The 23,439-nt window shown below is 51.6% G+C and overlaps 2 protein-coding genes across 6 annotated transcripts in view; one reads left to right on the plus strand and one right to left on the minus strand.

Annotated features, from left to right (window-relative positions):
* XPO5 (exportin 5) overlaps window positions 1-10,121 on the minus strand; it is a 36,765-nt gene extending 26,644 nt beyond the window's left edge. The window contains exons 1-11 of one of the 5 annotated variants that reach the window (XM_008174522.4): window positions 9,836-10,121; window positions 8,897-9,018; window positions 8,098-8,170; window positions 6,369-6,506; window positions 5,894-6,076; window positions 4,489-4,530; window positions 3,600-3,626; window positions 3,007-3,192; window positions 2,143-2,219; window positions 1,434-1,533; window positions 58-141 (exon numbers count right to left, since the gene is read on the minus strand). In XM_008174522.4, coding sequence (XP_008172744.1) covers window positions 58-141; window positions 1,434-1,533; window positions 2,143-2,219; window positions 3,007-3,192; window positions 3,600-3,626; window positions 4,489-4,530; window positions 5,894-6,076; window positions 6,369-6,506; window positions 8,098-8,170; window positions 8,897-9,018; window positions 9,836-9,940 — 1,137 coding nt within the window. In that variant the 5' untranslated portion in view covers window positions 9,941-10,121. Of the gene's footprint in view, window positions 1-57; window positions 142-1,433; window positions 1,534-2,142; window positions 2,220-3,006; window positions 3,193-3,599; window positions 3,627-4,488; window positions 4,531-5,893; window positions 6,077-6,368; window positions 6,507-8,097; window positions 8,171-8,896; window positions 9,019-9,219; window positions 9,386-9,835 lie in introns of those variants that run through there. The other 4 variants (XM_042848455.2, XM_024111054.3, XM_065589226.1 and 1 more) reach the window with 4 other exon arrangements.
* Window positions 10,122-10,418: 297 nt separating this feature from the next.
* Window positions 10,419-21,406, plus strand: POLH (DNA polymerase eta). Its single transcript, XM_008174523.4, has 10 exons — window positions 10,419-10,680; window positions 10,766-10,900; window positions 11,955-12,181; window positions 13,083-13,252; window positions 14,468-14,571; window positions 16,107-16,226; window positions 16,958-17,081; window positions 18,471-18,536; window positions 19,252-19,424; window positions 20,455-21,406. Exons 1-10 carry the CDS (start codon window positions 10,544-10,546, stop codon window positions 21,299-21,301), a joined length of 2,103 nt encoding a protein of 700 aa, XP_008172745.3. The 5' UTR covers window positions 10,419-10,543; the 3' UTR covers window positions 21,302-21,406.
* Window positions 21,407-23,439: the final 2,033 nt, after the last annotated feature.

Here is a 23,439-nt window from a genome sequence, read left to right on the forward strand (position 1 = left end):
TGGCCTCCTACGTTGTGGTTTAACTACACACGCTGCACTCAGAGCCCTTTCCCCTACCTGGCTGGGATGGGTTGTGAAAGCTAGAAACGAGTCCAGGTATTTCCCAAGGTTGGCTGGTGTGTCCACGTCAGAATCCGAGCCCTGTTAACGGAAGGATGAATAATTTCAGACAAAATGACGAGTGATTTCAGACAACGCTTCAGCAGTAGAGCGGAGGAGCCGGGTGGCAGCGCCACTTGGAAACCAGGAGCACAATGTGCTGGGGACAGAAAAGCCAGCGCATAATGGCTGAAAAAGTTCTGAAACTGCTGCCGCTCCAGAGCGCCAAGTTCCCATTACCTGCCCTGGAGTTGCCAAAGGAGACAACGGCCACATTCAGGAGAAAAGGATGGACTATGAGTAGCTTGGAAAAAGTTATAACCACTCCACAACACCCAATCCATCATGAGGTATTCACTGGGGGGGGGGGGGGGGGGGGGGGGGGGGGGGGGGGGGAGGAGGAGGACACGACCTGACTACCCCAGAAATGGAGGGAAAAAGGAGACCAGAGATGTAGCAGTTCTTAAAAAACCATCAGTATTTACTTCACCTACACGTACATTCAACAGCTTTCAGTCTCATTGCCCCAGAAGTGTCTCATGTTCAGTGTGCCTCCCTCCCCTCTTCCTGGGAAGTCCAGGATTTCCCTAGAGAGACAGCCCCCAGGCTTTGTGCCCCAAATTCAGAAACTTCTTTTCAAGGTGCTGCTTCTCCTCACTTTGGCAGTACTCTTTGACCTAGTGCTGTCTTGAGTGCTCCCTTCTCTGGGACTGTTCTTCCCAGGATTTCCTTAGCAGCACACCTTTCTGTGGGGTTGCCTGTCACTCTGCCATCCCTGGACTGAGCTGAGCCTGTATCATAAAAGGCCACAGGCCCTTGCCACTCACAGCAGGCTTTGCTAAGGATTAATAGGCAAGGCTCCCCTCCACCATAACAGTGAGTGAAATCACCTTAGCTTGAAGTAGTCAAACCTCCTAGAGCCGCTTCTTGTTAAGTCTATCTTCTCAAGTGGTTTAGGATTTTCCTTCCTCCCCCAGCTCCTCATGAGTTTACTGTCACACCAGTTCTCTGTTGCCAGCTGACCTGGTCTTTTCACAAACAATATCTTTCAGCAAGCCAGCTCCCTTATTAAATGACAGCTCTCGTTACATCCCCTCTTTGGTGCAGTCGGTGGAAGATCCAAAGTTCCCAGCACACCCCTAGAGGAGTTGGCAGCAAACATGTGCCAGGTTTCACTGCACGCAAGGCCCTTTCTATTCCCTCCACTTTTAGAGGAAAGAACTGGAGCTGTCCACATCAATGGTACAAACGAGAATCATGGTTTCCATATCCCCAATCATTCCCCTGAAAGACAGTCTTGTCAGGACTGCTTCCAGTGTTTGCAGAGGACTCACCACTAATGCACACAGTTGACTGCCCAAAGCACACAAGACCTGGCAAAGTCTCTTCAAGAAAACATAATGCTTCTCTACCAGGCCTTCACCATCTGCTGTCCTGGGAGGGAGAAGGGAAAGGGCAGGTCAGGATTACATACCCAGTAGTTAAGTTGGGAAGACAATTTGACATCAGCATGGTTGGGTTCCCTTCCCCATTACTGAAATTATTGGTATGAGGAGATCCAATTTTAAGATTAGAAATATTTCTAGTCTAAACCCTTCGGACCTTCTCCCAATATCTCTTGATCAATCTCAGGCGAAAAGAGAACATTTCAGGAAGTTGGGAGTTACTCTGAGCAGCTTCTTTTGAAGTTATGGGACTTAGGAAAATGGTTGGCTTTTCAAGTTTGGGAAAAGTAACACTTTCTACCCTCTCCTAACCCAATGCCAGCTTGCTGCCATCAGGCCAGACTGGATCTGCACGCTGCCCACACTCAGGATCTGTGCACAGCAGTGGTTCGATAAACAGCACTCGATGGTACAAGGCTAAGAACGCTATCCACACCTGAGCGAAGGCCATGATGGGAACAGGTGCTGAGGTAATTTCCAAGAGACCAGTTTTAGTTTTACAGCTTGGGGCGGGGAGATACTTATTAATACAGGCCAGCCACAGCCAGTTTCCACTTAAGACCATGATGTGCTCCCACAGCAGCTGGATGGTACTCACTGCGCAGCAGAAAGTATGTAGTGCATGGCAACATCTCCAAACAAGACCATAAGGGGCTTCCGATCCTCCAGCTTCCCCTAGACAAAAAGCAAAGTAAACACTGGTCAAAACACATGACCATCGGCGACAGGGAACTGGCAGATCACTAGCTGTGCTACCATTTGGGGACTTGCATTCCACCACTGAGCAGAACAAAATGCAACAAGAAATTAAAGAACTCTTGGAGAATCAGGTAGTTTTCTCCAGTAACCCCATTGGGAGCCTTAAACCAAAATCTGGTCCTTATAGGCTTATTTCTTCTTCCATTGCATATTGGCTTCTTGCTGCAGGGCGGGTGGACTGGTTTGTTATTGTAGGGTTGCTTGTGAGCACTGCGCTTGTGCTACTGATCTGGGATAAACATACCCTGGATGGGCATGGCAGCAGAACATAGAGGGCACACCTCTATGGTGCTGTTTCAGAGAAACTTTACTGTGCATCAGAAATCTCACTAGGTTCTTACAGCTAGATGGCAATATCCCAACACTCCTCTGCAGCAGAGAGCACTGCGGACAGCAGGGGTTAGGAATGAGTTAATGTTATTTGTTCAAGCAGAGATTTCAAGCTTCAAAGCTGTATGGAAGGGCAGACAGAGAAAACAGGGCCTGGGTGAGTTCCAGAAACTGCTCTGTCCATTGTCCTGGGGAAGCATCCACCCTAAAGTCACTCAGGCATCTGGGCAGCCAAAGAGGCAGGTGACTTGATTCCTTAGATAAAGGAGTGACATTACCATCACTCAACTTGATAAACTAAGAATAAACCTAGTTAGTGGAGGGGAATGCAGAGGGCAGGAGGGATAAGGGAGGCTCGGGAGGAGAAACTCACTTTCCTGCTGACAGCGATCAGAAGACACTCTGCTGCTCCCACTTGGAGCTCGGGTTCATTCAGGAGCAAGCACAGCATCTCCAGGAGCTTGCAGTTATCTGCTGTGATGTGGCTCATGGCCACCCAGTCAATGTAGCCTGCCAGGGTGTTCAGTGCTGCTATCCCAACGCGGCAGTTTGCCTGGGCCTGCAAACAGACCATAGCCAACAGTTCAGAGCCAGAAAGAATTTATATGGAAACAATCTCAGTGCAGAGCTTTGCCTCTGGCCCAGATGCAGGGAAACCCGTATCTCAGCCACAGCTGACTTCTCCATGTTGGAGCTGCACATGCATTATATGATAGCAACTACTTTCTGAAGTGCCCTTCTCCAGGAAAGTAACTGCGGTGGCAGTGGTTAGGGGAAGTGGGGCAAAGTCCTTAGGCTAACAACGTCAGGGCTGCTTGAAATGAGCAGTTTCCTCCTTTCCAGATAGTAAGGTAATTAACCAAAGTATAAACTGCAACTTGGTGGCTGGAGACAAGCTACAGCATGGAAACCTGAGTCTGGCTCCAAACAGCCTCAGTCTGCACTGCCTCCCCAGGCCGTACTCACCTTTGGTTCCTGAGCCAGGTCTGTCTTCTGAAAAGAGAACAAGAGACAGTAAGTGAGCTGCTGTGGTGCACATCTCCTCCCATCCACTGCTGGGCAGTCCTTGGCTTATTCAAGAGGGTGCAGCCTGGAGAAGCCTCAGTGAATAGATGCCCGGTGAAAGAGGCTGCAACACATTTTCCAGCTCGGGAAAATGCCCCAGCCATCGCTACTTCTTCCCCAGGACTTTCCACTGGAAGTTAAGCCACAGATTCTCTCCTCTGAAAGAAGATGTTCCACGTGGCAGATTCCTCTGAATGAGTGTACGTGGGTTCCAATACTTCCTTGAAACTTCCAGGGAAGATGCCTTTGCTGTCCTTTTAAAGCATCTTACGTTCAAGGATCACAACCTCTGGGAAGCGTTGGTGGCCTCATTCTAATGAAACTAATGCTTAGAAGTGACTTGACCAAGACCACAAAGCAAGGCAGTGGCAGAGCTAGCAATGGAACCCAGGAGTCCTGACTTACAGTCCCCAGCTCTAACGGCTTAACAGCAACAATGCACTGTGTGTGCCATCTTATTGCCTAAATTATGCAACAGCAGAGTCTGGTCTGAGCAGATGCTCTGTTTTTCTGCATGCAAGGAAATTGCAAGCATCCCTTTCTGCTGCAAGGTTTTGCTTTGGAAACTCCATTCTGTCAACATTTACAGTGCAATGACTCAAGTCACCAGGTGTACCCCAAATACTTAAGTACAGACCCACCACACCACAGCTGAATATCTAAGAGCACTGCAGAGTACAGCACCCAGGCCTGGAAATTCCCTCCCTCTCAATCCCGTGTGCAGACTGGTAGCTGGACACCCAACCCTCAGTATTCACCCTGTCCACAAAGAGCTCAAAGATCTGCTAACCTGTGGAGTGGTGAGTGCATCTCGCTCCTGGGGCGCTCCCACCTAGCCAAGCAGAAGGATTCCACCATTAGCAGAAGAAACCACACTTCAGAGTCTCAGCATCGTAATTCAGACCTCAGCTGGAAATGTATTCAACTGAACTACGAAACACAACAAGGTTTCCTACCCACCATGGGTCAGCCATAAACGGCACAAAGAAATGCACAGTCCTATGGAATTGTCTATGCCAGTGGCTCTGAACCTTTCCAGACTACTGTACCCCTTGCAGGAGTGTGATTTGTCTTGCGTACCCCCAAGTTTCACCTCACTTAAAAACTACTTGCTTACAAAATCAGACATAAAAATACAAGTGTCCCAGCACACAAGTACTGAAAAATTGCTTACTTTCCAATTTTTACCATATAATTATAAAATAAATCAATTGGAATATAAATATTGTACTTACATTTCAGTGTATAGTATCTAGAACAGTATAAACAAGTCATTGTCTGTATGAAATTTTAGTTTGTACTGACTTCGCTGGTGCTTTTCACGTAGCCTGTTGTAAAACTAGGCAAATATCTAGCTGAGTTGGTGTATCCCCTGGAAGATCTCTGCGTACCCCCAGGGGTATATTTGCCCCTGGTTGAGAACCGCTAGTCTATGTGGCCAGTGAATGTGCCAAGGAAATGGGTTGAAGTGTCCCTCTTGGCGAATAGGATACAGCCTGTCACTGCTCCATCTCCACCACGCTGTTGTCATGCTAAGCATTACTCCACATTTTAACACATTATAAAAGGGAACAAGAGGTGCACATAAGAAGCTTGCCTCTGGATTGGTCACTGCTGTATCTCTCACCTTCCAAACCCCATCTCACTCTCACCGGATCAGACTACAAGCTCCTCGGGGCAAAGATCTGCCATTATTACATGTCTTGAGCAATCTGCACATCTCCAGTATCGTAGGATTATAACGATAGTAAAGTAGAGCCCAAACTGCCCCATTTATGGGAGGACAAGGGGCATCTGCAACTGGAAGGTAGCAGCATCCCATACCATCTCTTTGCAGTAGGAGTTTCTGACCTGAGCTCTAGGAGAATGGGACCAAACGGACCCTAGTGTAGCTCATGGTGCATCAAGCAAACCAATGCCTTAGTGCCAGCAAACTGAGCCTCCCAGTGCCAAGCGCAAGGTTCTCATCCATCTCAGGTGATGAACACTAGAAATCCAGACTGCTGACACCAATGCTGCCTCTTGAACCCTGAGACTTTCTCATCAGCCATTGGCAGTTTCCATGCTCACAACAGAGTTCTATGGTGTAACTACAGCAATTGATTTCAGATGGATTCTCCTCTCACTTGCCCAAAAAGTGTGACCCATATCCAAGCTCCCAGTGCTGACTAGGCTCCCAGGAAGAAGCTTCTTACCATGCGCCTATACTTGTTGACGTTCTGCTGCAGGGTAGTGAGCAGGAAGCTGAAGATCTTCTCCATGTTCTGGGTAAGAGTTTGTTGGATGTCCCGTCGCCGCTGGGTGGGCAGCGTCTGGAAGGTCACCACGTCCTCTGCCAGACGCAGGAGGATGAACATCACCAGTTCTGTCTGTGTCTCCTAATGTCCCACACAAACACACTCATGAGTCTAGCCGTAACATGAAGCCCTTCAGAGAGCAGCTCAGAGACACAGATCAAGACCAGATCATGGTCTGGGGAACAGCCAGAGAGGGATAACTAGGATGGTTTAATCTCTGATAACATGATCGCCTAGAATAATGGGATCTGACAACAGCCTGTGAATCTACTGTATCTTTCGCTTGTTTGACTATGAAATAAGGAAAGGAGACCTAGAATTATGAGCCAGTGGAAGAGTACAGACAAGTATGACAAACAGGTGTGCTTCATACCCCTTGTTTGGAAAGTGTGTCCAGCTCCTTCAGCATATCAGGCCAGTGCTGAGGCCATTCACGCTTGATCATCTCCACCACAATGCGAGACAGGACATCCTTAATGTGACTTTCCTCCTCTAAAATATTCTGTGTTCCCTATGAGAAAAAGATGCTGATCATACAAGATGGAGCCAGCTGCCCCCAGAACAATCATTCACACCATGGGGGAGTCTGGCTACAGACCCACTGGACAATAAGAAAAACACAAATACACCTTCAACCCAGCTGTTCCTGTCCTGATTGGAACTCCCACCTTCTCAGGCATTCACAGCTGGCAGGCTCTGTGCACCAGACGACTGTCATCTGAGGAGAAGTAGGTCTTTGAAGACCATTGCCAACATGGGATGGATTGACAGTTGTGGGTGGGAAGTTCCAGGAAACCTCCTGTGGTGGCCAAATGGGAGGAGGTCTAGAACTCTAAAACACCTTGGGTTTCAATCCACAATTCTCCTTTCCCAGACACTGCTGACCTACAGCACCAGACCAAATTGCATGCTCCACGGTAGTCAAGGATATGGCTTTGATGCTACATCTAGCCTTCATGCAAAGAGCAGCAGAAATCCTCTCACTTCAGAGATGCATTTTGGAGCAGTGAGCACTATACTTCAACTGAATGAGTGACAATCTCCACATTTACTGAACCTACCATCCAAGGATTGCAAAAATACTTTGTAGATATAAAGCAAGCCTCACAACCCCCCCACTCTCCTGAGGTGGGTAAGTTATCCCCATTTTACAGATGAGGATACTGAGGTAGAAAGGGAAATGGTGTCCCCCCAGGGTCATATAGGAAGTAAAGGGCAGGGTCTGGAATTTAACTCAGGCCTCCTGCACTTTAACGTCATGCTTCCTCCTCACTTCCACATGCCACCTCAACAAAGTGAAAGAACTCTGCAAGAGGTTATGGGTGTCTCAGCCAGAGGTTATGGTTAAGGCTGCGTGTGTCTGTCACGGACCCATGACTTTCCGTGACCTCTGTGATTTTTGGTGCGGCTGGCTCAGGGGCTGCTGGAACACTCTGGAAGGTCACCAGCAGCAGCATCAGTTTGCGTGTGGGAGGGGGCTCAGGGGGTTGGGATGTGGGGCGGCACTTACTTGACCTAGGTGGAAGGGTCAGGGGGCTCTGCGCGCTGTCCCTGCTTGCAGGTACCAGCCCCACAGCTCCCATTTGCTGTGGTTCCCGGCCAATGGGAGCTGCAGAGCCGGAGCTCGTGATGGGAGCAGCGCATGTAGCGCACCTGGCCTTCCCTACCCCTAAGAGCTGCAGGGACATGCGAAGTCGGTAAGGAGCCTGCCAGCCCTGCCAACCCTCCCCCGCCCCGCCCCCCCCAGCACCAGCAGGCGTCCCGGGCCATCCCCCCAGCACCCGCGTGCCACCAGACCGCCCGCGGTCCCTCTGCCCAAGGTTTAGTTAGGAGTATATAGTACAAGTCATGGGTGTGAATTTTTGTTTACTGCCCTTGACCTGTCCATGACTTTTACTAAAAATACCTGTGACTAAAACGTAGCCTTAGTTATGGTCCCTTAGACAGAGGTTATGGGTCTATTACAGGAACAAGGGGGTGAGCTTCTGTGGCCTGCAGAGTGCAGGAGGTCAGACTAGATGATCATGATGGTCCCTTCTGGACTTAAAGTCTATGAGTCTGCTCCATATGGTGGTTTGGCCCTGGAGGCAGCCAGCACTTACATTGGATATGAGCCCCATGACGTTGTTCTTCAGATAGACCTTCTCGAGGCGAGGCATGCTGTTCCAGCGAAACCTGCCCAACAAAACACACAGAGGGCACCAAGTCAATATGCTGGCACAGATCACTGACTTGTCTTAGAAATCCATCAGCCCTTTGCCCAAGCTAGGGAGGCTGAGGCTGCATTGTTCATTTGCTCTGCCAATACCTGATCCCTTACTGAGCAACATCATTGGCTGAGGTTAAAATTACTGCCCAGTTAGAGCACCTGCACCGCTGATATCAGCACAGTTACGGGAATGGGCAGGATTCATTAACATCTACAGGAAAAGGACCAAGAGCACAAAATATTGGGTTTGTGGAGCCAACAAAGAAGGCTCTCCAAACTCTGTAGGGGAGAGGTACTTTTATTAATCTGAAACTAGTGACAGAGAACTTTAGTGATCTACTGATAATACTTTCCCTGCCTGTCTCCAGCATCTTTTGTCTAAGATCTATGCAATAAATTAACCTGCATGCCCCTCTTGCAGTGTTTGCTATTACCCTCATATTAAAGACAAAGAGACAAGGACAGAGATGGGAAGTGACTTGCCCCCTTAGGTCACCCAGTGACCTAATGACAGGGCTCAGTATAGAACCCAAATCTCCTGACACCCTGTCCACTGCTGTAACCAACAGACATCTGGGAACAATAATTAGCACTGACAACTGTGACGTGGGCAGGTCTGTTCTCTCTCCATGAAAAGCTCTCCAGAGTTTAGGATAACACCACATCCATGCAGCCCAAGTGAGCTCCCTTACTTGACCACATGTTCCAAGATCTGAAGACCAAAGTGCCTGACAATGGCTGTCTGGGTTTTCTCTGCCAGCTTCAGACCACAGGGGACACAGATGGGACACTTCTCTTTAAACTCCTCGCAGAACTGAAAAGGAACAAGGATAACAATGAGTCAAAAAATATCAAGTGGCAATATGGAAATGAGCGTGGGAAAAGTGAAGCATTAGGACAATTTGGAGATAAGGGGAAAAACTGTGCTTCAAAACTGCCCACTGCAAGTGGGGAACTCTCCCTGGAAAGCACAGGAGGCTAAGTGAGCAATTTCTGTACAATTTAAGCATCACACCTAGTGTCTCAAATCCTCATCATCTGGGAATACTTTCCCAATGTGGCCCAATACTGTAAGCTGCCTTCCTGAGGCTGCAGACTACTTCAGCGACTCTGACGCTGCTTAGAGCCTCCTGAGCAGCAGAATGAGAATATCTCATGCTCTTCAGATCCCCCTGACCAGCCTGGAAAGAGACAAACTTCAGGGTCATATTCATGCTGGAAAGATGCTGCAACAAAGCCCAGCCCGAGAAACTGCCTATCTTTATAGACCTTTCCTAGAGCGTATCACTGGGGTCCCTAAACACCTGCAGGGGGATTAAAGGCAATGTGGGCTGCCAGCTCTCCATGCCACGGGGCAGGGCGAGCCCACAGACGGAGACTGGGGAACCCAGTTCAGGCGGGGAAAGAATTCAGGGGTATCGGACACGTGCTGTCCCGGAGCAGACACATGGGCTGAACCCCGCACAGGGGGCAGAGCCAGGCGGGGTGATAGGTCTCGGGGGGGGGGGGGTGTCACCGAGCTCCCCGGGATCGGGGGCCCAGGGGTCCAGCTCTGCCCCGGGCCAGGACCTCGGTGCTGAGCGGGCAGCGCTGAGCCCGGCCGCCCCACGCGGACCCCGCTGCCCCGGTACCTTGAGCGCCTCCAGGCGGTAGCGCTGGGTGGAGGCCGGGTCCATGATCACCGTCACCGCCTTCACCAGCTGCTCGCACAGGCTGCTCACCTGCTCCGCGGACATAGCGGCACCGGGCGGGGCGGGGTCCGCGCGGGGCAACCGGAGCAGGGGGAAGACCAGGGGCTACCGCACCGGGAGAAGGAGGGAGCAGGTGCGCAGGCGCGCCCGGGACCAAGATGGCTCTACATAGTACGCATGTGCCATGGGGACCGGGAGGCTTCTACGCATGCGCCAACAACCGCGCGACGCTTGAAGGAGGGAAACCGCATGCGCGAAGGGAGGATAACGGCGCCTGCGGCGATGGGGGGCATGGCAATGCGCTTGCGCCAACTCCCGTCCCGACTCCTTAATATCCGGCGATCCAATCACAAGCAGCCGCACATACCGCGCCAGTTCTCCAAACCGGAAGAGGGGGTTTATATCACCGGGGCGCGAGACCGATCTACCACCAGCCCCCTCCGCGGGAACTACAGCTCCCAGCGTGCACCGCGGGTCTCCTGGCCTCCTCCTCCTTCTGCGTGCGGGGACTACAGCTCCCAGCAGGCCGCGCGCGGCGTCTCGGCGTGGGGCGGGGAGCAAAACAAACTGCCGCCGCGCGCGGTTCGCTACAGCCGTAGCCGTTGACTTTTCCCGTGGCGGCGCCCGGCGCTCCGGCGCGCGCGGGGCATGTCTCGCGGGCGGGAGCGCGTGGTGGCGCTGGCGGACATGGACTGCTTCTTCGCGCAGGTGGAGCAGCGCCGGGAGCCGCGGCTGCGGGGCCGGCCCTGCGCCGTGGTGCAGTACGACGCGTGGCGGGGCGGCGGGTACGTGCTGCCTCTTCCCCCCCCTCCCCTCCGGCGGCCCCCGCCCGGCCAGGCCCGCCCCACTCTCTGTGCTGTCTCCCCGCAGGGTCATCGCCGTCAGCTACGAGGCGCGCGCCTTCGGGATCAGCCGGGGCATGCGGGCGGACGAGGCCCAGAAGCGCTGCCCGCAGCTGGTGCTGGCGCGGGTCCCGGAGGCCTACGGGAAGGCGGATCTCAGCAGGTGAGGCGAGCCCGGGGCCCGCTGGGTGTCTGTGCAGCGCCTGGCGCCCTGCCGCAGGGTCGGGGTCCCTCCCTCCTGGGCGCTACGAGACGCTGATCAGAGAGGCCCCCGGTTTCAGGATGCGAGGGAAGAGTGGGAAAGCTGCAGTAAAGCTTTCCCAGCCGCAACCCGCAGTGGGTCTGTGCTACCCGTGCTAGGGCACAGGCAGGGAGGGCAGAGGCTATGTACGTACCACAGCTTGGCTTGGGATAAGTTATGTCCCTCAGGTGTGAATAACCCCCCGGAGTGACATAAATTATACAGACTTAAGCCCCGATGTGGACAGCGCCCTGACATACCTACCGCTGCTCACGGGGGCTGGAGTAATGAAGCAGACGGGAGAGCTCTCTCCCGTTGGTTTAGAGTGTCTGCACTAGCGGTGCTACAACGGTGCAGCTGCGCCACTGTGAGCACTGTAGTGTAGCCATAGCCCCACGCGAAAGGTCATCGTAGCCTTAGCGTAGCTGCTTCCTGTATCAACAGAAGGGGTTTTTGCATCAGTGTCATTAATTCATCTCTCCGAGAGACAATAGCTGGGTTGCCGGGAGAATTCTTCCATTGACTGGCCGTGTCTACACCAGGGGTTAGGTTGGCATAGCAACGTCTCAACGTCTTTCGCACCCCTGAGAGATGGAGCTATGCTAGTGTAACTTCCCACGGTAGATTAGCCTTCAGTGTGTGGATCTGTCAGAGCGGACCCTTCCCCAGCACTAACCTCAAATTTAGAAAACCCGACTGAGATGTGCCTTGGCTTTCAGCCTCTGAGCTCATCCACATGAGGGCCGGACTAGTGTCCTTGAATAGTGGGGCAAAGATACTAATGCAAAACATAAGCTCAGCTTTGGGAGAGGAGCACATCCTTTAAACCAGCAGCTCAGTAGCCCGAGTGGCTGGCTAGGTCTCAACCAGTAGAGGAGTTGGATGGAGAGACAAAAGGAAAGAGACCATGGGCTGGGAGGCCGTTGAGTCCCAGGTGCATGACAAAGATTGAGCTCCTTATGTCTTTCCGCTGCAGATACCGAGAGGCTAGTGTAGAGGTGATGAAAGTGATGTCACGCTTTGCTGTGATTGAGCGTGCCAGCATTGATGAAGCCTACATGGACCTGACTAGTGCTGTGCAAGAGAGGCTCAAGAAGATGCAAGGGCAGCCTATCCCAGCAGAGATGCTGCCAACTACCTACATCCAGGGACTGCCAAATGTCTCTACAACAGCAGCAAAGAAAAAGAATGTGGATTGCAAAGGTAATGCCAAGCCACCAGGCAGATGCTGCTTCTTTTCCTGGAGTTAATAGTTCCTTTTTGCTTTTCATCTTAGTTTATTTCCCTTCAGCTCTAAGAAAGTGAGGGTAAAATGAAATTGCCCTATACTGCAGTTCGTGTCCAAGAGAAAGTAAAATGGAGGCCTCACAGTGGTAGAAATGCCCTAATGCATGGGAAACCAGGCCGACCTAAGGAACAGGTGAAAAGCGACTTACTTGTGACTGTGAAAGGCCAGCATTGCAAATAGTGTGGGGAAGGATTTCTAGAGTCGCCTTTCCCAACCTCTTTCATTCCTACTTGCCACGCAGAGTGCCTGGTCCCAGGGCTCTGTTATCCACGGTCTTGTGCTGAAGCTCAAATTCAGACTAAAGTTTCATTTTCAAAAGAAAACATCTATGGGTTGGCATTATCTTTAAAGAGCACTAGGCTCTAGTCCAGAATGTACCCAAACAACCACTTGGGAGCACTGTTGTGCACGTAAATACTTGAGCACTTTGCAGATCTGGACAAACGTACCTACCAACTAGCGTCTTATCTAAGGCAAACTCATTTGGTCTGTTTCAAGTTATTCCACAGCACAGATCTGCCTGTGAAAGTCTTACCTCATCTCCATCTCCTTCTCAGGCTCCTACTGGTGCAGTTGGGGAATAGTTGTCTTTGTTTCAGTAGTTTGGCAGGAAAGTGACTTGCTTTCCTTTTTTCAAAGGACATGTCCCGTAAATAGGATTTCTCCTTTTCTAAATGCACTGGTGCTGGAAGCTTACCTCTTGAGCATGGAATAAAGGAGCAGTGACAAGTGTGTGGCCACTGTTCATTCTGGCTTGCTAGAATCGCCACTCTCCTTGCTGTGTTGGGCTTCAATCCCCTTTGTGCTCTTTTTCAGAGGATCTGCGTCAGCGTGGCTTGCACCAATGGCTTGAGTCGCTGCCTTTTGGTGACATCAGCTGTCCAGAGCTGCAACTGACAGTAGGAGCAGTAATTGTGGAGGAAATGAGGGCAGCTGTGGAAGCAGTTACCGGACTGAGTTGTTCAGCTGGGATTTCACACAACAAGGTGTGTGTAACACAGTGGGGTGGTTTTGTTTCAAGTGGTGTACTTTGATTATGCAGTAAAATAAATGAAACCATCAGAGTCACCATCTGATGGAATCTGAGCAGAATAGAACATCATGGCCACATTTAAACACATGTAGTTGAAAATAACATTAAGCACGGGGATGGGCTGTAGTGTTTGCCCAGTACCGTGGAGATGTAAACTACCTAGAATTGGATTCACTTACTGGCCAGGGCTCTGGTTTTTCTGGCATATCCCGAGCAGTCAACTCACTGTGGAAAAGATCTTTAAAGTGCTCAGAAGAGAGTCCTCTCTAGAAATGACTGATCTTAAAGTGAGTGTTTCCTTCCTAGAATGAGGAGGCATATTCTGTGCCCATAGGAGGGCTTTACTGGTGTAAACGCCTATTTAATTGGACAGAAAGAGCCCTAGTTCAGTGTCTTCCCCATCCCACCCCATAAATGCTGATGTGATGTGGGTCAGGTTGGCTTTCTCAGTCTTACTGTCTTACAGTCTGGTGGATGTGCTTTGGGTAATGTACAACCAGCCACCAGCAGCAACCACAGGACTGCGAAGGGGAACTGACTCACTCCGATACTGCAGCTCTGGGTTTCCCGCTGCATTAACTATGTGACCTTTTTACTGACTAGCCTCTTGTAGGTTTCCTTCTGTAGCACTCTGTTGCTGCTGACCTTGCAGAGAGAAGACTAAGGAGACACAGCAAGAAAGAGCAAGACAGGAGCAGAGAGGATGGAAGAGGAGAGGCCCAGACAGAGAAAACAGGCATGGTGTGGGTAGTAGGGCAGGAGTGTGAGGGTTGCTCTTGGGATTTTAGCACAGTTTCCTGACCAGAACTGAGCCAACACAACCATGCTAAACACACTGAGTCCTCTAAAATGTCTAAAGCAGGGTTCTGACTCCCTTCTCAGAGCTAGACTGTTGCAGGTGACTGTGTTTAAAGACAGTTTAGCCAGCACAGTTCAGATCCTGTGTTAGTTAATAACAGGGAGTGAAGAGTGGTGGAACCTGAATCTTGTCCTCAACAGAGCTGTGCCCATGGAAGACGCTGTGGAATCCCAAAGCCTAGAGAGAGCCCTTCAGCCGTTAGCTGGGGGCTCTACTGCAGAACCTAGTAGGCAGTCTTTTAGAAGCCTGTGGTCCTCTGAGCATATGGGGTTTGCAGTAATGGGGTTTCCACACTCTTCCATATTCCAGGCATTGGCAAAACTGGCCTGTGGGCTGAACAAGCCCAACCGCCAGACACTGGTATCGCAGGCATCTGTCCCACAGCTCTTCAGCCACATGCCCATCAGCAGCATGTAAGTATTGGGGAGTCGTGTGCTTTTGTTGAACCCGGGACTTGGACTGAGCTGGGACTTGGCAATAGAGTGTCAGCCTCTCTTTCATGCTGCTGCTTTGTTCACCAGAATTTAAGCTTTCATTTAAAAAATAATCTCTAGCTCGACTGATTGCCAAGATACACATTTTAGTTCCCGCTCACTCTGCGTGCAGAACTCAATTGAATAACTTGGAGCAGTGTGAACTGCCCCATTCAGCTCAATAAGGGCTAATTCAGATGCCCGCTGATAACGTAGACATTTTGGGCTTGTCTACATGAACATTTAGTTTGTGCCAGGCTGGGGTGTGAATCTACCCCACTGCACACTGTCTGTTTGGACCCTGTTTACTCTCACTAACAGCTCCTTAGTGCACTTTGAAAGGGGACTAGATCAAAGCGCATTAACGGATGGTTTTTGCATGGCAAGCTAATTGCGGGGTCGATTCACACTGTAGCTTGCTGAGACCTAATTGCTGTTAGACAAGTCCTTAAAATATTAACTACTTCACTGCTCGTTAAAGCATGCAAGAACAGAAAAGGGGGATCCTATTGGGAAGATCTGCACAATTTACTGAGTGTGACAGCTCATTCTGACACCATGAGTGACTGGGTTTGGGAGATGCTGCCATTCCCTTCTGCCCCAATGAAGGAGGCCAGCCCAAAAGGCCTACCACAGTTCAATTGGCATCATCTGAACCTGTTTCCTAAGGTGTAGCTAAGCTCAATAAGTGCAGTGGGACAACATGCAAGGCTCGCCAAGTGGAAACATGCAGACTCCTCGTGCTTGGGATATTCAGACCTTAGTGATGGGGAGCTGAGCACCAGGAGCCTGGAGAACATGCACGGTCATATTCTGAACATCTGCACAATCTGCTATGAACAATGTCTCAGGAACAGTGGTGGAGCTGGAAACGTACACCTCTACCCCGATGTAACGCGACCCGATATAACACGAATTCTGATATAACATGGTAAAGCAGTGCTCCGAGCGGGCGGGGCGGCACACTCCAGCGGATCAAAGCAAGTTCGATATAACGCGGTTTCACCTATAACGTGGTAAGATTTTTTGGCTCCCGAGGACAGCGTTATATCGAGGTAGAGGTGTACTACCAGTTTGAAGCCGTGCTCAAGAGCTGTAAAGTTAGCATCTGCCTTCAGGCAGCTAATACTGGGGGCTTTCCTGCCCACATAGGAATGGCTAGACCCAGGGGAGAGGGCAGGGAAGAGCGAGTGAACAAATAGATTTTAAGCAAGGGTGGGTGCTGGGGTGCTGCCTTTGCATTTCTGCCTTTTCTTTCCCTGTTCCTATGCAACCATATCTCAGCCTAGGAATTGATGAGCTGTCCCATTCTCACTGGTATCATCATGTGTTGCTCCTCGGTCAAGGAGTCTGGCCAGCCAGCGCTGCTCCCTCACCTACCCTGCTTCCTGCCAGTGAATGGGAGCTGGGGTGTGCTGAACGTGCCTCAGTCTGCACGTGACAGCTCTCTTCTATGTTTCCTCCTTCTCCTGCAGCCGGCACCTGGGAGGGAAGCTGGGTGCCTCCATCACAGACGTACTGGGAGTGGAGTACATGGGGCAGCTGACCCTATTCAGCGAGTCACAGCTCCAAACTCACTTTGGAGACAAGACTGGGTAGGTGACATGCTGGCTTCTAGGCTGCAGGTCTCCATAGGATAATAGGCTTGTGTTCTCCCTCTCCTTCACCAGTAGATCTTTAGGCCATTCTGCTGAGGTGGTTGCTCAGGAGAGTTTCTGTCTGGGCCTTTTCAGGGTTGCATTGAGACAGGGAACATGAGCAGTGTCATGTAATGGTCTGCTAGGCACTTGAGCAATAATTGCTGTAAGGTATTTCCCCATTAGTAGCTGAATGAAACCTGCTGCTGGCTGCCATCCCAGCTGCCTGGGGAGCTGGAACCATCACCTGAATATAGTTTAAAATGGCCAAGCAGAGAATCAGCCCATTGCTTCAGCTAGCTGAAGTCACCTAGCTCTGTAGCCCCAGATGCGGCCAGTGTGAGATGCAGCTGGGGTCATAGTTGTTGGATAACACCTGTGCAGTACTCTGCAGGAGTAAAGGATTCAGTGCTAAGGGGTGAGTCCCATGTGGCCCATTGTGTGGTTTATCTAACTGCCTACCTAGGCAGGTCTAGGCCAGGAGAATTCAAGTGGCTGGCTGGGTTCAGAACAGGAAGTTGTCCCTGAACCCTGCCTGCGTGTACTGCCCCAGGAGTCCCTGGGGCCTAGCTTTACGTGCAGGAGCCATGAGGTCTTCCTAAGCTGAATACTCAGTGAGCCCAGGTGGAGTCGGGAGGAGAGGTGGAACATTATCGGCCTTAATCTCAAACCTCATGTGGGACTTTCAGGTCCTGGCTCTATGATATGTGTAGAGGAATTGAACAGGAACCTGTGAAACCCAGGCAATTGCCTAAGTCCATTGGTTGCAGCAAGAACTTCCCTGGGAAAGCAGCCTTGACCGCTCAGAAGCAGGTAAGAGAGCGTGAGATCTCCTGAGCAGAACTGGTTTGCACCTGGGATATGAGATGGGGATGGCCATTGAACCATTCCACAGGCTGCAACCCCCTCCCTCTGGGCTCAGACTGTGTTGCAAGAGCTGCTCCATTTCACCATGCCAAATGCAGCGCCCTGGAATCAGGCTCTTAGGCTTTCTAGAGTCTGTGCAACAGCAGCTGTGTAATTCCTTGAGGAAACATTCCACATCTCCCTCCATCAGCGGGGAAGAGGAGTCTCTCAGCCCTCCATACGCTACAGCACACTGGTCAGTGTGGAGAATGGGGAGGGAGTGGTCCTTTGTCCTGCCCTCTCCACAGCTGTGTGCACAATCCCTTCTTGGCACCGATGGATTTGTATCCCCTGGGTCCTGCTGTGCCTGAGGGAGCACCTGGATGCTAAGGTGTGTCTGGATGAGAATGTCCTGTACACTATATTCTGCCTTTGCCTTCGCTACAAGATGTGCTCCTCCTGCCTTTCAGTCTGCCGTGGTTAACGGCAGCTAGTGGGAGCTTGGAGGAAGACAGTTAACTGATTGTGCTGCTGAAATTCCTTGTCATCTAGCTGCGTCTGTCAGGATTGCTGGCCTTTACTTCTGTAACTAAGTCTCTTCTCCAAGAGGAATCCAGATTCCTGCTGGAAAGGAGCCTTAAATGCCTGGATGGCATGAAAGTCCTTGTGTGACAGCAGCAGTGCAAGTGATGGTAAACCTGCTGCTAACACAAATGCCACCCACGTCAGCTGGGCCCATACTGGAGAGCACCTTGTCTTTGGGCAGGGTGGGAGAGGGTTCTCTAAGCATCCATATGCTAGAGTAGCACAAAGCTGAGCGCTGAGCTCTGAATCTCCCAGCCTGAGTTCAGATCCAGGTTTAAATGGACATTGTCGTGTTAGAAACTCTGTCCTTCCTTGTGTTACTAACAGCTGAGAAGGCGGGAGTGATGAGGGCTCTAAAAAGCTGCAAGATTTCTGCACTTGCTACGTTTCCCTTGGCCTGGGACAATGTCACTAGAAGATCTCCTGTCCCTTTCAGATTCCCAGCACTGATGTGTGCTGCAATATCTGGGATGCTCTAGATTCTGGGGCATGGTGGATGCAGCTCAGATTAAATCTAAACCCTGTCTCCCCTGGGTTTATTGATTCCCTGGAAGCATTTTTGGTGATCTTGGGGTTTGTAAGAAACTGACCTGTTGGTCCTAGTTTGAGCCTTGAATGTTCCTCACTGCCTGGGGCTCTGGGTGTCAGCAGCTTGCCTAGTGTGGTGGTGGTTAGGGCTGACTGCCAGGTCCTGTAACAGCAGCTGCTTGGGTGTGTGTGTGTGGGGGGGGTCCTGGGGCTGTATCAAACGCTGCTGTGTGCTGCTTACAGGTGCAGCACTGGCTCCTGCAGATGGCCTTGGAGCTGGAGGAGAGACTGAGCAAGGACAGAGACCAAGTAAGGCGGGGCTTGAGGGTTTTCTGCTCCTTGCTGTGGGGCTGGGCCAGAGGCAGCAGGGTCTCCGCTACCTGAGCTGTCTGACACCAGCCTGGGGGATGTGGTGACTGTGGTGAGTGACAGAGGAAGTTGCCCTGCATTCAAATGCACAGCTGCTGGCTGACTGTGGGTTAAGAGGTGAAGGAGGGCCTGACCCAAAAATACCCTGAGCTAACCACTGTCCTCCTCTCCTCCCTTACTGGATGTGAGCATCAGGTACATGTGAGGGGATGAGTGTGCTTGGGGCAGGCAGCTTCTTCTCTATGCACCTCAGTCCTAGCATGCGCTTCCTGCTGGCTCACTCCTGGGACCCCTGCCCTGCACCCCTAAAAGTGAACGAGCTGCTTTATAACCCGCAGATCCTACGTTGCTGGCCAGGGCTGAGACTAGCCTTGCAGATATGCTGTATTGTGATGTGGATAAAGGGGAATGTACCCTTGTAGGGATGGAAGCAGGGATTACACCCCTTCCTCCCATACATGCACAAGGTGTATGAGCCCCTCACACACTCAGTATGATGGTGATGGACAGCTGCTGGTCCTGCCAGGACAGATGGTGGCATTGGATTGTAAAGCTACTGGCTGGCAGTACAGTGCTCCAGGCTGAGCACCTCTCTGAGCCCGTTCCTGGCATTCACTGCTTTGCCCTGTACTGCAGCTGTGTCCTCTCTCTGCAGAACTGCCGGGTGGCCAAACAGCTGACTGTGAGCATCCGCATGCAAGGTGATCAGCGAGCCAGTGCCCTGTCACGCTGCTGTGCCCTGCCCCGCTATGACGCCCACAAAATCAGCAGTGATGCCTTCATGATCATCCGAAACTGCAATGTGGCTGGAGCCCAGGAGGCTGAATGGTGAGCAGGTCCTGTTCCTGGCCTCAGGGTTGGTGTGCTGGAGGAGGGGAGGGGGCTGGGCTGTGCCCTGGCAGATGACACATGCAGGACAAAGGGGCTGTGTTGAATACTGACAGGGGTGGGGATTGAATTTGGAAGGAGCTGGCTCTGGCAGAGAGAGCTGGGGCCCTCAGAGCTGAAAGACACAAGGCACGTGTTGTCCTGGGCTCGGCTGCAGGTGAGCACTACTCACCCAGAAGGGCAGCTATTGAGCATCATCCTCCCCCAAGCCCCACCATGCAGCAGTAACTTCCACATTCAGCATCTGGGTGGTGCCAATAGAAAGGGGGCAAGGCTGCACCCAGGACTGTGCTCCTGTGGAGTTGGAATGAACTGAGCTGTACCTGCTGCAGTGCGAGTACCTGGCTGGCTTGTGCTCAGGGTGCCATCCCTGGGCTAGCCAGAAGAGAATGGCTGTGCTCTGGTGGTCAGGGGGACAAGATGCTTGTTAGGCAGGAGGGCTTGCGGGACGGGGGGGAATAAAAGCACTTTAATCACAACCTCTTTCCTTTCCACCCTCGTGTCCTAGCTTGGGCAGGAGGATGCAGTGTGCTGGGCTCAGAGCAGCAACTCCTTCAGGACAGCTCATTCCCGACTGGGAGCCTGAGAGTTGCAGGAGCTCCCACCCCTGGCAGATGGACTGAGGGTTCAGGCTTCTTGCCAGAAACGAGGGGGCCTGGACCAGGTCCCTCTGCTCAAGTCACATTCCTCAAGGAAGTGCTGCTTTGCTTCTGGCAGTAACACAGGCAATCTGCAGCACCCAGGCCTCTTACTGCAAAGTCAGGAGGAGGAGGAGGAAGGGGTACTAGTGTTTGGCCAACAGGCATGACTAAAACACCCTCCCCTACCAGCCCACCAATGTCCTGTCCCGGCTCTCAGCTGCTGCACTGTCACCATGCCCAGTGAAACCTGATACACTTATTTGAATCCTGCCTTGAAAGGCTTCGCACTTCTTGGACTGGGTCTGAGCTGTTTCTGCCTTTATCCACAGGTCCCCTCCACTTACATTTCTGCATATCTACGCAAGCAAGTTTTCTGAGGCTCCCACACTCTCTCCTGCAGGCATTGCTGCCTTCCTGACAAGTGATGCCCAGTGTATCTTGCCAGCTGGCACCAATGCAACCAGCCCAAATGCCAAGTGCACTGGGAGCCCAAGAAAAGAGCCCAGCAAGAAGCCCATGAATGCTATTGAGTCCTTTTTCCGGAAGGCAGCAGAAAGGCAGCAAGCCCGTGTGGCCAGAGGCCCCTGCCTGCCTGGTGTCCCCAGTGCAGAGGCAGAGTTGTCAGTGCCTGATCCCTGTGGCCACAGTGAGAGAGAAGGTCTCATCCTCGGCAAGAGTCAGACTCCAGAAGCTCTTGTGAGGCACAGTCCTAAGGGTGGCAGCTCCCCCTCCCCATACAGATGGCTTCCCCGTGAGGAGTTGCTCCCTTATCCTGCAGAAACCCCCTCTGCTGGCCCAGCCTCCAGGAGCACTCTAAAAACAGAATCTGCTGGAGCAGCTGCTTCAGAGCTACCTGAGTGGAAGGAGCAGAGTTTGCCACCCTCTGCTGGGTTTGCACAAGGCCCTGCTAGCTCACCAGCAGACCAGCTGCACTGTGAGAAGTGTGGCCAGCAGGTGCCAGTGTGGGAGCTCCTGGAGCACATGGACTATCACTTTGCTGTGGAGCTGCAGAGCTCCTTCTCAGAACCCAGCCCCCTCAGGGCCCCTGCTGCTTCTCCCAGTTCTCCTGCCAAGAGCAAAACCAAAGCCAAGACCCTTAGTGGCTCCAGTGCAAAGCGACCCAGGCAAGGAGTGACCAGGACTCTGGAATTCTTCTTTAAACGGCTGCCCCCTTAGGAGCTCCAGGGCCATTTTAGCCTGAAGTTGAGTGATTTGTGAAGTTTTTATCCTTCATGTAAATAACTTTTATCCAAAGATTGCATAATAAAGGTCTGGAACCTAGTGAGGCTCTTGGGGAAATGCACCCACCTTTTCACTTGGCAGATTCTGGTAACATTCCTCCTGCCTTTAGGTGCTGATGCTGACAGAAACAGTGTCAGGGTGGCACAGCCTACGTAGTGATCAGGCATTCCCATGGTCCTGTTACTGGGCATTTTTGCTCTGCAAACAGTAATGGATGTTACATTATGCAGTGCTCCTGTGAGTTGGGAAGTGTCATTATCCCCATTTTACTGCTGGGGAGCTATGGCACAGAGGGACAGTAACTGCCTTAGGTCACAGGAGTCTGGGGCAGAGCCTGGGAGTGAGCTGTAACCCCTGCAGTGCCTTAACCATAGTTCCTTCCTGTCTGACTATGCTAGTTGATCTAGTATAGTACCTCCACTCCTTGCTAATGGCAGGGAGTGGGGCAGTGTGGTAGCTGAGCCCCACATTCCACACTCCTTCACCAGCTTCCTACAGCTGGGGGGGAGTTCCTCTGATCAGTCCTGTCAGAGAAGCTGCCATCAGTGCTAAGGAGTCTCTAGGGGCACAGTGATGCTCTACAAGCTTTGTTCTGTCAGCCTGGCCTCATGCATGGAGGGATGTGATCCACTCCTCTGGGACAAGTTTGTTGGCTCTAGTCCCCCTTTTAGGGAGGTTTTTTAAAGCCAGGGCATGCCAACGTACTGTGCAGGCCTTTCTTTCTCTTAAGGCAGGGAGGCTAAGGCATGGTAGAGGGCATTGCTGTTGTAGATTATGGCAGAGCACTACAGGTGAGGAGAGTCAAATAGCACCTGCAAGCCATTACAGTAGCATCAGCTCAGAGCTGGGCTCCGGTGCACACAAGGCAGACTGCTATAACCCTTACTCTGAAGAGTCATGTGCTTCCTATGAGGTGGCCTGAGCAGCAAGGCCACACAGCTCAGTGGGTCTGTGCAGCCCTATGCCAGTGTCCCATTACCCCAGTAAGGATGTGGGTGTAACTGAAGTCCAGAACTAGAGTCCTTTGGGGGGGGGAGTGCAAAGAGACTTGAAAATCATGTTCTTCCAAAATCAAACCCACTACTTACAGGGGAAGAGGAGAATGGGCTAATAGAGTCCCTCAGAGAGGCCACATCACTGTTTACATTGCTTCTAAAGGCATGTCCTCTACCCCCAGCAATGTGCTCTACAGCCCCTTGTTACTGGCCTAGTTCTCCCCTGCTGCACCAAGGAGACTACAAAGACTTCTGCTGGCAGGCTAGGGAGTGATAGCTCACGTTGGGGCGATGGAAAGGGCTGGCTTGGCACTTACTACCCTTGCAGCAGAGCAGACACTACTAGAATGTGTAGGGAACAAGCCTGAACTGAGAGCTGGACTGTACTGCATTCAGTGACTGAGGAGCCATCAGCCTGCACTGCTAGCACAGAGCTCAGTTAATAGGGAAATAACCTTCTCGTAGATGATTTCTTGAACTTAGTACTGTGTGGGAAAAGCAGCTCAGGGTGTGGTTCAGAAACTCTAGCCTTGCAGGCAGTTTCATCAGCTGTGGGATTCTCCTCTTTGAGTGAGCGGCAAAGGGACAGCCTCAGGATCCTACTGCTGGGTGTAGATCGCAAGGAGCATGCCAGAGCCGTATTTGCATGATTATTTCATTTCCCTTCCCTCCCCCCATCAGCTCAACTGCAGCAGCAAGTTCTTGCATCAGTTGCTGGCTCTGCCTCAGCCAGAGCCTGCTTCTTTGTCCTGCTCTCCGATGCTTCTTAGTGTTCTAATACCTTCCAGCCCCTCTCACTCACTTTTTTTGAGGGGGGGTGTAGGAAGGGATGTACAGCAGCATAGGAAAGGAATTCTTCTGCTTCATAGTGCTGCCCTTAGTCATTTGGGAGGGACAGAATTAAAATGGCCTTCCCCCTAATGTTAGGCCTCCACTTTAGAAAGAAATGATGGGTTTTCACCCTCCCCTGAATAGACATTACAACCTGTTTGGTGGGATTGCATCACTTTGCTGTCACAACAGCTGGTTCCTGCAAGGCAATCAAGAAATTAAACTGACTCAGGTGGTGGCCAAGGC

This window comes from Chrysemys picta, chromosome 3 (genome assembly GCF_011386835.1).
Source record: "Chrysemys picta bellii isolate R12L10 chromosome 3, ASM1138683v2, whole genome shotgun sequence".
NCBI classification, from domain to species: domain Eukaryota; kingdom Metazoa; phylum Chordata; order Testudines; family Emydidae; genus Chrysemys; species Chrysemys picta.

What these genes read in the sequence shown, in the direction of transcription:
- POLH (XM_008174523.4), top strand. Translation starts at nt 10,544, where the DNA reads ATGTCTCGCGGGCGGGAGCGCGTGGTGGCGCTGGCGGACATGGACTGC. An exon ending in GGGAAGGCGGATCTCAGCAG is followed by an intron (nt 10,901 to 11,954) that starts GTGAGGCGAGCC and finishes TTTCCGCTGCAG; the next exon opens with ATACCGAGAGGCTAGTGTAG. An exon ending in CACATGCCCATCAGCAGCAT is followed by an intron (nt 14,572 to 16,106) that starts GTAAGTATTGGG and finishes CTTCTCCTGCAG; the next exon opens with CCGGCACCTGGGAGGGAAGC.